Genomic DNA, 17,272 nt, shown 5'->3' on the forward strand with positions numbered 1-17,272 from the left:
AATTAAAACTAATGAAGGACTGTAAAAAAATTTGTATTCACATATGTAACTAAAAATTGGTAGTGTAATCTCTGCTAGACAACATCTTTATGAGCATCTTGGATCATTAGTCCTCCAACACAGTTATCAGCCTTGAACCACAAGAAACTTATCCACATTCTTGAACAAAATCAATCACATGAAAAGACTGGAATGCATCAGGAAAGCTGCAAGATTATCAGAAACAACAAATATCTATTGATATTTAGTACATGTACTGTACATACACAGGCACACTTCCATATTTATTATACAAGGAACTATACAGCATGTGACATTTTGAAGAATGATAAGGACCAGATCAACCGTATGAGCAAACCAGGCATATATCACATACCAATCAACAACAACTTGAACTGTCAACAGGGAGTACATAGGAGCAAAATCCCAGTCTCTCCATACCAAAATTAAAGAGTACACATAAGATATAGAAAATACACACAACACTGCCTCTCTGGCTATATATGCTATGGAACCTGATGTATATGTTTGCCTGAATGAGGCTAAAATCATCACACACATTATAGGTCCTCTTTAGAACATGCAGAAAAGTCAAAATATATAAATTCACTAATCTGTCTATGGAAAGAATGAACTTGAAAGCAATGTTACATGTGATGTCATTTCAGTTAAACTGATCGGCACATTCCCTAATGATGTCACAGCACTTTTCACTTAATGTGTCAGGCAATGTGTGAATTTAATTTTATTTTCTCTCACTAGATGGTAGCATGACTCTGTTAATTATAATTTTTTATAGCTTGCATTAACTGTAAAGAATTATGCATTTAACAACTACTATATGTTCTATTTTTATTTATTGGGCTGCAATTTAAAAAAAATTGTAGACCTATAAATTTCCATTGTCATCTGTCTGTCTTTCCTTATTCTTGAGAACAGAGTTAGGTAGATGAAAGAAGAGACCAGATATGGAAAGGGGCAGGAAATCCCGATTAACTATATACAAACTTCTGATGCAAACTAGAAGTCACATTATTTCAATTCAAAAATTTTCCCCATAAAGGTGTTAGATAATGATCAACACAACTCTATTGTTAAAGGAAAAGTATGATGTACAGGGGCAAGCCACTACTAATTTGAAGTGGAAAGCATATATTTTAAGTTAAATAAATTAAAAATTGCAGCCTGGCATTGTGACCACGCCACAATAAATAATTGCTTGTTAAATGTTTTATTACTAGTTTAGACTTGGCTGCTCTTTATCACCATTTTTTGGTCCTGAAAAGGACCTTTTAATTTTTATATCAATCTGATAGTGGAATAAGATCTTCCTCTTCACTTTCAGAAGAGTTGCCCAGTGTCATATTAATTACAAGTATTTCCACAATGCTATCCAATTGGCAAATGGATTCCCTATATTCTTCCATAATTTTTTCTACATGATGAATTGCTGCTATCCAGTTTTCTTTAGTTATGGATGCAAAAACATTGTCCACTACTTTTAATCTGCCAATTTAAATGTGGTGTTATGTTGAGTGATGTATGCTTTTAACTGAGCCCATTTGAATTCAATGGGATTAAATTTGCAATGATAGGAAGGCAAGTGAATAACTGTATGGGCTCTGGATGCTGCCTCTTCATCAATCTCATACCATACTCTGGAGTTCTTATGCATTTTAATTATTTCATAAAGCTCGGCTCTATGGTTCACCAGGAAATAAAATTCTATGCTGAATTAGCCAGTCATTTCTTGTTATTGACTATTGCTGGACAGAGGTCTCTCCAGTTGATGACTGTGATATGAAGCATTGTAACATTCCATAAAAATGTATGATTTTTCTGGAATGTTGAGAATAAGTTGATTCTTAAACAATTTCAGAAACAAATCTGCATCAGTTTCTTTGTGGTAGTCTGGGGCATTGTCTTTGGAAACAAAAACAAACTGGATGTTGGAAATAAAACCATTTTCATTTCTAGCATGAAGAATCATCAATTATCTACTTTTTCCAATCAAGACTTTCAAATTAGGCACACTGTCTTGCCAGCATTTTGATACAATGTGATTCTCATTCACCCTTGTCTCATCTAAATATACACTGGACCAGCTTTCATTCACAGTTTGAACTGTTCACAAAAAATTATTATTATTACACACTACTATGTCATTTCTTTCATAAGTGACTTATTCTGGTTAATTTTACAAAAAAATCCAAGCTTATTCACAATCTTCCTTAAAGATTCAACACATTTAATGAATGTATTGAATCTTTAAACCTTATCATTAAAACCTATCTTTTATTTTCAATCAATGTGTAGGCAACATAAGGTTGGAATTTCACCTGCACAGCACAGACTATGAATATATTGATGAATTACAGATAAATCAAATTCGTCCACAGAATTGCCTAGAGTATTTGACCTTGGCCTCTCTTTTCCAGGTGTACAAAAAGGTTTTCCTTCCTTAAGAATAGCAATTACTGTCAAAAAACTGATTTTGGTAGCCATGGCTGTCTGCTGTCTTACCTGATTTACTAGCAATAATGGCTCTCTTTTCTCTCTAATAAAATATTGTTGCACATTATAAATCACCTCCCAAGTCTTCTTAGTAAACTTTGACTTCTTAGCAAACTTTGTATTCTGATACCAGAACATAATGCTACATAATTATTCCAAGAGCCAAACACAGGAGCACATTTCAAAATCTTTTTGTAAAAATTTGAACTGTTTGTTCAAATTTTCTTAATCATTTTCATTTGAACAGATTTCCAATCTGTTTGAACAAGGTTATGATGTGCAGTATCTAGAGTTCTGAAATTACAATTGATGAAAAAGCATCAATCATGATTGGACTGTCACAAAAACTGAAAAACAAACAAGAAACTGACAGCCTACAAGCAGACCTTCAACCAGAAAACTTTCTACCAAAGTTTTAAGTGGTAAGTTAAGGCTTTATGCAAACACACCATCATTTATCCAAATTCCTCCTAAGAAGCTAAAAAGCCAGCTCTTAAGAAAATACTTGGAACATTACAAAAAACAATGCCAGATGAGAGTACTTTTCTTAAAGTATGCTCCAATCCACAATTTAACAATTAAAAAAAAATAAGAGAAATAAATGGTGATTCATCAAAGCAATTTACTGGACAAAACAACAGATAATCTAAATTGATTTGAACTTGTCCATTAGTCTCCTCCTAATGAAAAAAACAGCCATTGTTGTTCAGTGTTTTTCCTTAATAAAATGAAATCTACTACAACACAATCACTAATACTGTTATGAGATAACAAAAGAGAATTTTTATTTACTAGTTATTTTTGTTTCAGTTATTTTCAGTTTTAGGATTATGTTAAACCTCACCTAGTTGGGAAGTGATAGAGTAGTACAACTTCGTTTGATTAATTTCATACAAACATTTACATAATGAATGAAATTTGCATCCCACTAAATTAGGATTTAAATATGATTACAGTAGATTATTAATTAATATTTTATTTTTGTAATTGCATAGTAGAATCACAATTTAAGACTATTACTTTTTTGTATGTGTATTCAATATACAAATTAACATTGTATAAGAGACTACTGTCAAATTAATACAGCAAGCATGTCTTCACTTCTATCTTGTATTAAATGTAATGACCAATTCCAAATTAAAATTAATTTTCAATTTTTTATTGTTTCCTACAAATCAAATTCACATTCCAAGTTGGTTCATTCTATACTAGAAGAAATGATGATGATGATCCACACTCCTTAACAATGTATGATATATTGTATAATTTTCTTTGAATAAACATTATATATAAAATATTTGAGTATTTTTTTTGGCATGAAACACATTATTGCATTTTACATTAATTTATATGGAAAAAAGTTTTGCTTGTTATAACCGAACTCGTTACATCCGTGTTTGTTATAACAGAGTTTAACTGTAATTCAGTGAGTGAGAGAGTGTGAGTGTGTGTATTGAATTATATTTTATATATATACACACACACTAAACAACAAAATGTTTCTTAAAACATGTTTTCATATTTTGTATTTTAATAAAAGATTTTTAATTAAATAAACTTTTGTGGGGTGTTTTTAAGGCAAGTGTTACAAGAAATTTTTTCTTCCGTGATAAAAGATGCTTCTTCTGAGAACACAAGGACCCCCCCACAAACATATTTGCAGACCCCTATTAGTATGATCTAAAGATATATTTCCAAACTATTAATATGATCTTATTAATAGTTTGGAAAACATTGCATTAACTAAATTAACTCAGATCTGTACCTGAGTTAATTTACAATTACACAATGTTTGGTGCTTCTTTGGGTAAACATTTACTAACAAAAAATGGAATGTGAAAAAAACTATTTTATCAGCAAATTTGATTAGCACTGTTTTGCAGAACATGAATAGCTAAATCCTATGAAATCCTATGAAAAAAGCATCAAATGTTAAAACAAGATGGAAGTTGAGATAGCATTAAAAAAAGCTTATCTTGTCAATTTATTATTGAAAATATATTCATCATTGTTTGGAATAGTGAATCTTTTGCAAGCAGGAAAAAAAAACATGTTAAAATGTGATTGCAATTCACAAACCACAAAAATTTAGCAAAAAGAATGTCAATGCTGAATCATTCATACTTCTTTCCACTTTTCCTCGAATTTGCTCTCTGATTAAACTAAATTTTAAATAACTTAAGCTTTCTATTTAATTTCTTTAAGTTTATTTTGATATTTGTTTTTGTTATTTTATTATTATTAATATTAAGTTATATATAGAACACAAACAAAGAAGCAATGTAATAAAAATATTTTGTACCAACTTTACCATATAAGAAGCACACTTTTTGGGCAAGAGATGGAGTGTAATGATTAGGCTATCCAGCAGGATAAAGAAATTTGCTCATTCATCCATTTACTATTTAGAAAATGTTAGAAGTCAACAGTAAAATAGTGTAACTTGAAACTCATTCATATATAATTTAAATTATTATTAAATGTTACTTAATATATTAAGTGAATATCCATACAAATCTTTAGTTTAGATTTTGTATGAAAATGCCAAAATAATGCTATTGTGCATAAACAAAAAAACATTGCTAGTCAAGCTATGACCATTGATTTAAATATTTATAATTACTTTAATCATTAAAATTCACTTCTAAGAATAAATTTACAATTTATTAAAATGACAATTATTGTATCACATGCTTTAACCATCACAGTTCTCTGAAATGAGGTCATTATATAGATTGAGGATAATTATGCAAATTTATCAGCTTTCAAGATACAAAGTCAAATAGAAGAGAATGATGATATTAATTATATCATGGATTGAATATACAGAAAATAAATAGAGGAAAACTAAAGACAAGATACAGTATGTATATTGTGAGAATCAGGATTTAGGGGGGGAGTCATTTTTAAAGAAATTAGTGAATAAAGAAAAATTTTTTTAGTCTAAAATAAAAACAATTTTATTTCAGAGAGAAGTTAAACAAAAAAGGATGTAGCTTCCATCATTTTAAAAAAGAAGGGAGTAAACTTCCTTTCCTACGGCCGACTTGGAAGTTGAGTCAGAAGCAGCCGCACACGAGACTTGGCTGTCTGTTAGGCCATTGACTTGTATAAAAAGGGCTTTTTCCCACCCTTCCTGGCAGTTCAACAAGGTATGAACATGCCATAGGAGGCAATTCATTGAAAGAAGTACTTGCCATATAACGTACAATGAAGGCCGTTCCAAGATAAGAGGACGCCACATAGATGTCGACCACATTGTAATAGCGCATCCATAGTCGTTACGATTCCTAAACGTCTCCCTGATCCTGAACAAGAAGACAGCGTTCAAATACAAGATACTTATGGAAACTATGAAGGTAGTATAATCTGTTAGATTGATGTGAACTCTCTCTCCACGCATAAGTGTTAGATTTCACGTGATTAGGTTAAATTTAGAGTTAAGTCGAATAATTTGATCTCCCTACGGGAATGTAATATTTGTAACTCCATTTAATGTATTTTGATTCAATTGTGTATTTTACTTTATATTCATTCTTTAGTTTTTATATCAATAAATTTAATATATCTAAACAATCTTATTCATTATGCACTCCAACTCACTCAATGGTTGACTCCTTAGCTTTTCTCAGACGTTGTCACTCGAATGTCACAGATATTTCTAATTAAAGGTAAACGCCAGTTGGGGCACATATTTTAAACCACCCTAACTGGTGTTGGGAATCCCGACAGGAGACCAGATTATACAATCGTACATCTCCACCTTTCTTAAATACTTTTAAATCCCTCCTTAAAATTTAGAGATCAGATCGTAAGATCTTGCACAGAGTAAGTGGTCATTGGGATTGTTATGACCCCCTGCTTATCTCACAATATACATGTCTTCAGTGATCTGAGAAAAATCAATGTAGCAGAGGACTATGAATGTGACTATATTGCACAATAATTTTTTTACATTTTCTACAGACACTCAATGACTTTAGATGAAAGAAAGGCTATTTGATGAGTTTGTAATTACAGTTTAAAATAGGCTATAAATGGCTATAACATTCATCTCTTTCAGGTGTTTTTCACACGAACACAACACCTGGATAATCCTTATGAAAATAGGGCAATTAGCTTTTTAAAATTAATTTTAAATGTTTATCATTATGTTTATTTTAAAAAGAATTTTTATTGTTAACTTCATTTTAATTTAAATATTTATATTTTGCAATGTACATTTGTTGATTTATATTGTTGTTTTATTTGTAATAAGATCTTAAAAATCTTAATATAAATGTTCCACTTTTTGAATGCTTATGTACTGTACATACATAAGCCGATGTCCCTAAGATAGTAAACAAGGAACATTGTTAGCTTAATAAACTTTTGCTTCCAAAAACCAATTTTTATTTCTATCAATTGATAATATGGAGACTGGATTATTAAATATCGTAAATTCAGTAAATCTTGAAATTTTATATATATATTACTTACATTAATATAAAATGGATTTCTACATTATGCACTTTAAAACTGAAGCAAATAAATCAAAATAGCAATGTAATCTTTAGTTTTGATTTCATTACCAAAGTGGCAGAAAGTAATGCTGTTGTAAACCATTACATCAAGGATGTCCAACCTTTTTGTTTCTCTGGGCCACATTGAAAGAAGTCATGGAGTTCTGAGCAAGTATATTATGTCCCAATCCTTAAATATTCAAGTATATTTAAGGATTTACATGTCTAGATTATAGTAATAAGTATTAAGACTATCACAAAAATGGATATTTTAAAAAAACTACTTTCACTGACACTTAATTTCTTCTTAGAAATAAATTTATCTATTATAAAGGAGACAAAAAAATTTATTTGAAAAACGCGAATATTTGTTTTATTTGGGTCTTTAATTAATAAAAAACAACAAATCACCATTTTAAAGAGCATTTTTATTCAATTAATACTGTATATTTATAAATAATATGTAGCCCAAAATGTAGCCAATGTGCTAAATGATATTTTTTACACCAAACTAAAAAAAGGGTAGTCAAATTTGGTGCAAAGTAGCCAAATCTTGCAATGCTGAAAGGAATATTAAATAAAGCTAGAGTTGGGATTCAAAGGATTATAGACCCAAATTCGGGGAAAGGAGAGAAAGGTCAAAAAGTGAAGTGAGAAAGGTTAAATAGACCTTCTGTTATGCAAATATTGATCCTTAATTTTCCAACCTTTCTCACTTCTTTTTATCTTTTGGTCTTTCTCTCCTTTCTCGGAATTTGGGACTATAATCCTTTGAGTCACGACTCCTTCCTCATTCACAATTTCAAATATTTGAAAATATTTCCTTTCTATTAAAAAATAAAATATGTATAAAGGTTTACAGCTTTGTGAAACTTCTTTTTTGAGGTTTATCCCATTGAAATAAACAAATAATAATAATAATTGTCAATTTTGTTTACATGTTTATTGGGCTACATTGAAGCTTGCTTTGGTCCACATGCGGCCCGTGGACGGGACACCCCTGCATTACATGGTCGAGCTATGATACATGTTTTAAATGTATATACAGTCGACCTCCCTATAACATGTTAGATACATTCCGTTCTTTATGAAATTGATGTTCTAAGAGTCCTTAAATACATGAGCCAATCACAGCCCGGCACGTATGCAGTTTATGGACTACGGCTGTTTGAAAAGTTTTCTTCCATAAAATTAATCGATTCTAGACTAATTTGACTCAACATTTCCAAAATATGTATAATTTTTTGGGAATAATCCATATAAACTATGCTATAAACAAAAAATTGTAGGATTACTTACTGAATGTGCACCGTTCGACAAAGCCATTGCTTAAGCTTGTTTTCGCTATGGAGCTTGTCATCGAATGGCGCTCGTGTGCTTCCTGATAAATAATTTTTTTTGCGAAAAATTCACTGAACTTTAGAGACATCATTAATATAAATATAATTTTTATGGACATTAAATAATAAATGGTTTTTAGTAGGTCCGCTGCTCGTTTAAACTCAACGGTTTGTACAATATCCACTATTGGTCTAGATTCGACCAATCCTATTGTGACACGAGTCAGTGATGACGTTTACCGAATTATACGAGTTTTTTTAACGTGTTTGTACGAATCTGTCGCAATTTTTTCGCCGTTATACAGGAATCCGAACTATACAAGCCCATGTTATAGGGGGGTTGACTATAATTATTTGTCATAAAAATTCATTTTATAGCAAATGAAAGAATCAGTACACTTTGTTTAACTCCAGCAATATATTTAATCAACCAAAAAAATTTGACCTATTTCCATAGGCTTTCTTCAGTTGGAACTTAAATGAAAAAAGAATATTCGAAAAACACATTTAATGTCTTTACAACTGGACTCTAAGAAGAGGGTTATGTTACACTATGTTCCCGCATTAAGACTAATATACAAGGAACTGATAAAAATGAATAACAAACCTTGTCTATAAGCATAATCAGATGGTTTTTGGAATTCTACATAGCAACAAGAATCCACTTAGCCACACCAACTCCTCAGGTGTTTTTGCCATTCTAATTGAAAAGCAGCACTTCAACAAACAATATATGTACGAGCTACCAGATGCATTCTACTACAAAGAATTAAATAACACACATATACTGTTTAAAAAAATCTCAACACCACAGTCTTAGCAGCTTAAATCTCCTAGCAAGACATACAAATAAAATGAGACAAGGCTAAGATCATTGGGCCTGCTGGGAGCTCTATCAGGTTCTTGGAATTATTAGAAATCTTTAAAGCTAATCAAAAATACCTTTTTATCAATCATAGGGATGCCGACATGTAATCAATGGCATGGAAGCCCATATAAAAGCTTTAACTTAAGCTTGGTCCTTCAATAATTGTTTATTGTTATTTTCGTACCATTTGTGTTTTTAAGTGTTGATTATAATATGTATGTATTTTTATATCACTTGTATTTGAATTATACACTCACTGCCAAAAGTTAAGCACGGAGCAATAAACTGCAAAAAAATCGACAAATACATCTGTGATTGACACAAAATGTGGCAGGACAGTAGCAAATATGTTTATGCATGAAACAACACAAAGAATTACATAGAAAAATGAAAACAATATTGAATTTTCATAAAGCATAAGATGAAATCATATTGGAATCATTAATAAAATGATGTTTAAATGCAAAACAAACAAACAAAACCCACATTAATAGGGTAAATGGTCACCCCTTATCTTTACACAAAGTTTACAGCATGTAACCATGCTTTCCATGAGGTGATCAACCACTCCAGAGTCAAATAAGTTCCATTCCTCCTGTATAGTTTGCAACTCTGTGAGAGTGTCAGGGGGTGGGAAACGTGCACACACAGCACGGCCGAGGGCATCCCAAAGATTCTCAATGGGATTGAGGGCTGGCAAATACACCGGCCAATCCATACCTGCGATTCCCTCTCTCTCGAGGTAGTCGTCAACGAAGGCAGCTCTAGGGGGTCATGTGTTATCATCCATTAAAACAAAAGCAGGACCAACTGCTGCAGCATACAATTTCACAATAGGTTTGAGGACTTCATCCCGATACCGGACAGCAGTTACAGAACCCCTTCGATAGATGTGCAGGTCGGTGCAATATCCCAACGAAATGCCTGCCCATACCATAACACTTCCACCTCGGAATGCGTGATGCTCGATAATGTTCTGAGGTCAGTTGCGTGTGCCTTTTTCTCTCCATACTCTTACACGTTTGTCATCTGGCTCCAGGGAAAATCGCGACTCATCCGTGAACATAACGTTGCCTCAATCAGACACAGTCCAATTCGCATGTTGCCGACACCACTTTAATCATGTGCCTTTGAATTGGACAGATAGTGGAACACAAACTCGTGGTACCCGGGCATACAGTCCGTTCATGTGTAGCCTTCGGCGCACAGTAGTAGCAGATATCGTTTTACCAATAGCTGCAGCAATCATCAATGTCATACGTGTAGAGGTTGCTCTTTGATTCCGCTTGGCTACAACAGCAATATAGCAATCTTCTGCAGGGATCGTAACTCTTGGGCAACCAGCCACAGGTCTTCGGACAACTGTTTGGCTTGTTTGGAATTGTTTCCATAACCGTGAAATGACAGAATGATGAACACCGAAGAAAAGAGCAACATCTGTGATTGATTGTCCTGTTTCAAGGCGTCCCATACACAGCCAGTGCTCACTGTCTGTCATTCGTCCTCTGGAAGTCATAGAAACACATCAGTCATGCACACTAATTGTACGACAGTTCTCCACACTTTTTCTCGGCACTTACATGCAACTCCTCTCCCACTTCAGAAGGCTGGCTTCTTATACGACTGTGTGTTTTGCATATTTCGCAACACATAATCATGATTGATAGTAACATAACATATTTGCATACTTCCACCTACCTCTGCAGTGAATTGCAACCTCTCAAATGCAGATTGCTTTCCAAACATGAACATTTTCTGCTCTGTGCTTAACTTTTGGAAGTGAGTGTATGAATTTCTATTAATTTCAAATGTTGTTCCCATTCTTTTTAATTTATTTCCATTGCATTAAATATGTTTTTCACATGTTCTCTTTTGTTTAAGTTTGATGTTCCAACTGAAGACCTACAGAAGCAAGCTGAAAACAAGGTATACTAATACTTTCATTTGCTTACTTTTCCAGTTTTGTCAAATTATTTTGTAGTAATAAAGAGTTTGAAAGTTTATAGCCTCTTAGCATTATAGCTAGTGAGTCAAGTATCTTAATCACCAAAAGATAAATAACTTCTCATCCAAAATGTTATTGCAAAATTAGACTTTTTTAATGACTATAAATATATAAGATGTTAATATTAAAATATTTTCTATCATCTTTAGTACATTTGATATTTGGAGAGATATCTGAAGTTGAGAGAAATCCAGATGCAATGAGACTGATGGCTATGGCAATCATTCTTGTGAAAAGCCACAAGTAGTGTATATAAGTCATAAATAAAATAATCATCATTAAAAAACTATTGATTTTACCAAAAAATTTATGTTGTTGAATATTGTAATCTATGCACAAGTTCCAGAGTCAATTGCTTAGTCCTTTACAGGGAATAACAACTAACACATGCTAAAATTGAGATCACTTAAAGATGGCTTATCAGTCCAAAGAGAGAATTATGAGAACTTTTTCAGCTCTCAAGATAAAAGTTAAATTACTGTGATTTTACATTGGATAATAGAAAACAGAAGATAGTTTAAGGAAAGACGTGCATTTAGGTATCTTTGATGATTTCCAAAAAAATTGCAATGGAAATGAATACATCTGTATAGAATGTAAAAGATTTTTCATAATTCTTTGAAACGCAGTAATAAGTTTAGACAAAGGAAATCTATTGATAATCTAACTATATAAAGCTGAAAAACCAAATTCATTCTTTCTGTCACCGTATGTCAAAATTGGCCACTAGGGGCATCCCTAGCTATTATTTAAATTAACAATAAATTCAGTATATTATTATTTGATGCAGTTTTTTGCATTTTTTGGCTGCATTTTAGTAAGGTACGCCATGAGAAATTTGATATATTATTATTTTTATTTGTAATAGGAATTTATTATTTATACCATGGAATGGTACTGCTGCTGCTGCTAGAATGCCCACTAGGGGTGTCCTGGGCTAATCCTACTAGAATAGAAGGATTAGAAGTATGAAATAATCTAATAATCTTTGTTGTTGTTTTTTGCCCAGGCAACACCGGGCTCATCTGCTGGTTGTCACATAAAATTGAGATAACCCACAGTAGTGAATAACTCTAAGCCCTTTCATCAAATCAACTTAAAACACAAAACCAACAGGTTATTTGTAATTATTATACTACTTTGCAAGTTCTATAAATTTTTCCGTATCTATTAGACTAAAAACATTCTTGATAAGTTTACTATCAAACTCTGCAATTTTAACATTTTGGGCATTAAGTTTGCATATTAATATAAGGTGGAACAGGCTAGCTCTGATCAGAAAAGCACAAGATAAGATTTTATATCCTTAAGATTTTTTTTTGAACAGATTCATACAAACATAATCAGCAACCTCAACCTCAAAATCTAAATAAAGAAAATGCATGAACATTCTGCAATACCATCATTGGTAAATTGAGATAATTTTCTGATTGTCTATAGGAGTATTTATATAAATTTTGATAATTTAGCATCATTTTTCATACTATAAAACTACAATTTTAAATGTGTGTTTTTGCTTTTTAGTTCTTCGTTCTATTTTTAATTTATTGAAAATAGTCAAGTTGATTCAAAAATGTTACAGCTTATTAATGAAGCTGAGAACTGGTTTCCTTAATTCAGTAATGTTGTTTATAAATATATGTGTAAACCTAGAAATAAATAACATGCTTATAATCACTGAAAAAATAATGCATCAGTTTATTCTGAAATGTATATATTATTTTACATTTAGATTTTATGTAAATTTTTTTTTATCGTTATATTTTTATTTTAAAATTAAAGAAACAATACTCAGTTTAATTTTGAGAAGCAAATAAAATTTAGTAATATGAACTTTTACACAACAGCCTTTTAAATATATAATATGGTGGTCGGAGGCTGTCAAAAATTAGATTACTCAAGTTTAGGGTAGGGTCCTGCCACCACGTGTGTTTTGTTGGACATATTTCAAATTTAGACAAAAAAAAAAACAAATAATTAAGGTGCAAGGGTAAGAGTCACTCCGAAGTCTAAGAATGAGCCTCTCAGGAGGATGAATGTAGAGTCAAGTACTGTACAAATAACGAGAGTTTATCATCAAAAACAGTATCAAAAAACAAAGTTCTGAACAAAATTATAAAATCTGATTTAGGAAATTGGCCTATTTCTATCTATAAAATGAGGGGGTACCTAACGAGGGGTATCCAAACTTCACGACTTACAACATACCAGGAAGAGAGTTGTCTTCTCTTCTTTCTTCACTTTTTCTCCTTATTCTCTTCTTCCTTTCCGTCTTTATTCTAGGTTCTTTCGCTCATGTCCAGTCAACCCCCTGTCCGGGCAAGTCAGTCAATCTGCTCCGTAATCCACTGGAGACTATGTCCTCCGCTCATGTCCCCAGATAGCAGGGTGTGACCCCTTTTTATATATTTTTAGCATGGGAGAATTATGTGATGTTCAATTTACTAGTTTGAGCTGTGTCCAGGTTCGATTGACATAGGACATTGCAAACTGGACGGTTTGTTGATACTTTCCCTCGGTGTTACGACTCTCCTTACCTCATAATTTTATTCAATTGACAGTTTCTCATCATTAATACTTGATTGTTTTGACTAAGTCTATAACATAAGTCCAAACATCATAACAGTATTTGATCATTGTTCTCTATTAGTCCTAGAGGTCAACATGGAGACTGGGTGGTGGGAAGGAAAAAGGTTTTTTTTTCCTTTGCATGTTGAGATTTATAACATTTAATTGATAAATTTTTATCCTAATTTGTTTCTCTAAATTATTTCAAAATTGATATTACTAAAAATTTGGAAAAGGGGGGTCCTTAAAATTGGAAAAACAGGCAAAATTCCTTTATAACATTGGTTGATAGATAAACAATCTCAGTGTCACATTTACATACACATCTTCGAGATGTGCGTCCAAAGGGCATCCTGTCTGATAGCTAACAGTTGTTCTTTACACAACCAACAGAACAAAAAAAGGGATATAAAATAAGCAGAGTTTAAAATACTATAAAATTTCTAATTGATTAATTAAAGCAAATACATTATTAGCAAAAGGATTAAAATAAAGTAATTGAAACTAAAATTATACAGATAATGTAAATAACAATTAACAAATACATACATATATAACAACAAATTTTCTTGGGGGGAAATGGTGGGCCTCACAATAACAAACTTGATCATCATATAAAAAAAACCAAACACTTAAATTTAGAAGTGTTCATTTCATAATGTTGAGTAGAAATTAGTGAAGTAATAGTAAATAAAAATTGTTTTCAATAATTTCTAGCCCTAATGATGGGTGAAATGATTTGAAAGTATGTAATTAAAAATAAGTCTCTAATAAAATAAAAAGATTTGTGTTTAAAATACTGAAAATTTGCTTCTCTAATGTCAACTATTTATTGAGTATTTAGACAAAGGAATTAAATTTTACTGTTTTAGAATTGATGATAGATTTCATTAGTTATTAATGTTTTAAAAATTTCTTTAATATCCAACTTACACTTTTCAAATTCATCAACATCTCCACCTTCATCATCAGATTCTGTACCTGAATCATGATCGTCATCAACCTGTAATAAAGTAAAAAGAATTTTATAAGCTTTATAATTTAAAGTTTATATTATTTAAATAATTTGAACAAAATATTTATAAAATGATCTCATGAGCAAATGTGGACTGTTTAACAATACAAAAACCTAACAATAAGATCAAATAAAATAAGTTTGAGGATAAAGATATAAATGATCAGTTATTTAGTTTTATTTTAATAAATTTCACATTAAAATTTCCTTGCACTCAGATTTAATAATTGATTATAATTATAATCTATACATCCATTTGTATATAAAATTATAACTTGTTAAATGTACTTATAAGTTTTAATAATAAAATGACAAATAATTCAATTTTCAAGAAATCTATAAATATTTATTGGAATATAATCTAAATTATAGTTACAATTTGAAGATCATGAAATAAATCTTGATGAGTTACTTATATATCAAGAAATGATCATAAGACAAAAAACAAAAGTGAAAGACAAATAATGTGAGATAATGTGAGAACTCACACTTTACAAAAGAAAGTTTAATCAACAAAAAGGGGAAAATTAGTCAATACAATATTGTCAGCAGCAATAATTGTCAACTTTTCTACCCGAGAGAGTCTCATCTTATATGTTCTCAATGCTGACAGACACTTTCCCATAACGACCTGCCCTCCTGGCCATATTCTGCCATTTTAATATGACAAATAGCAGCCAGTTCAGGCAGTAGTCACCAGTTCCTCCAAGAGTAAAAGATGTCAATTTCTCCACGACACAAAAAGTTGTCGTCAGTTCCTCAATAATTAAAGTTGCTGCCTGCTCCCCCAATGATATAGTCTGATCATCACCTCCTCCGATAGAGGAATATCCCAACTCCAGAACTAGAAATCTCAACACTTTCCTTCTTTGGACTGTCCCCATAGTGTCGGACTCTGTCAACAGAACAATCGTCCCATCCATAAAGTTGTTCTATTTCCAGATATTTATAACAACATGCAATTTCATATAAACTGCTCCCCAGTTAGCATTTAACAATAAAATGACAAATAATTCAATTTTCAAGAAATCTATAAATATTCACATGTGCAAACGCTTCAATGTTGCTCTAGTATCAATTATCTATTTGTCTCCATCTTGAAACAGACCACCTACACATATGAGCATTCATATAATGAATTCAAACGAAAACAAACAGCCATCGCAACTTCTGTGTCAGGCTGACAGAACACAGAAGTGCCCTCCTGACATGGCATCAAAGAGGTGCTGACCCTCTAGTCACAATAACACCAGTTGCTTTCTTTTGTATACAATTAACCTTGCCAACAATTTGCACTCAAATTTGAACAGGATATTTTGAACACACTTTGGAAATGAGTTGGAATTTTAAAAAAATGTTTGGAAATCATCTTTTTCTCCAGTAATATAAAAGGAATTTCAGTTGTAGTTCATTTTTTATCCATAAAAAAATGCATCTTTTTATGGATAAAAAATGAAATTTTAAAATTAATTTCAAGCAGAACACTATTAGTTATAACCTACTACAGTATAGTAATGTTACCCCAGCAGAAATAGAACTTTGAAGTACAGAATTCAAAACACCATAGTTTAATACAGTATATGAAAGTAAGTCGAAAGCATATTCCAATAAGACAGTTAATTATGCTTATTCATTAAGAAATCTATATCAAAACAGAATTTATACATTTCTATATATAATGGAAAATAAATTTACTTAAGAGAGGAGAGTAATGTCTTCTTAAACATTCTCTTCCTTCCAATTATAGCTAGTGAAGTAAATCTGGTGAATTGGCATGTGTAAATAATTATTCTTAGCTGTATAGCTCCATTCCTACCTGAAATAATAATGCAAAAAGAGAACTACAATAATCCATCTCTAGCAAGACTCAGAAAATCAAATTTTAAAATGTTTTGACTTTTGTTTTAAGCAGAAATGGGAAGTCAATCACTAGTTGTAACATCCCTAGATCAATATGCCAAACATAACAAATTACTGATTGCTTACAAGGCAACAAGCATATTGATGGATAACACAGTTGTCAGAAACTTTTGAAAAGATGCATAAACAATTTGGAATCAATCATCATGAATAAAAAAACATATCAGATACACAACTACAAATTCTTTCACAGCCCTCAACTTGCAACCATCAGCACTTATGGCGGCCAAACTAATGTAATGAATAAAATATATATACAGTAGAACCTCCATTATCCGGATTTTCGATTATCCGGATTGTTCAAAATAAACAAAAATTTTACGAATTTGCTGATCTGCACTTGGCGAATTACGACACTGTTTATGTACGTGATGGAATGCATAACTTTTTTTGTTTCAATAACGTCTCACCCAGCACAGTGGTCGTAAACTCTTAAATATATTTTACGTCGTAATAAAAATATAACTTGACATACGTATTTATAAATAATTTATTTTCAAATTACATCATTTCTATGACCAAGGGCGGCGTAAGGCATGG

The 17,272-nt window shown here is 31.5% G+C and overlaps 1 protein-coding gene across 1 annotated transcript in view; it reads right to left on the minus strand.

Moving 5' to 3' along the window:
• Positions 1-1,428: 1,428 nt before the first annotated feature.
• The window catches only part of LOC111640876, a 50,682-nt gene continuing 34,838 nt past the window's right edge, over positions 1,429-17,272 (minus strand). The window contains exons 2-3 of the mRNA XM_023386956.1: positions 14,731-14,800; positions 1,429-2,124 (exon numbers count right to left, since the gene is read on the minus strand). Of these exons, the coding sequence (XP_023242724.1) occupies positions 1,994-2,124; positions 14,731-14,800 (201 nt within the window). The 3' untranslated portion in view covers positions 1,429-1,993. The remainder of the gene's footprint in view (positions 2,125-14,730; positions 14,801-17,272) is intronic.

Source organism: Centruroides sculpturatus, unplaced genomic scaffold (assembly GCF_000671375.1).
Source record: "Centruroides sculpturatus isolate CEXI.00-Female unplaced genomic scaffold, Cexi_2.0 scaffold1508, whole genome shotgun sequence".
Classification (NCBI taxonomy): domain Eukaryota; kingdom Metazoa; phylum Arthropoda; class Arachnida; order Scorpiones; family Buthidae; genus Centruroides; species Centruroides sculpturatus.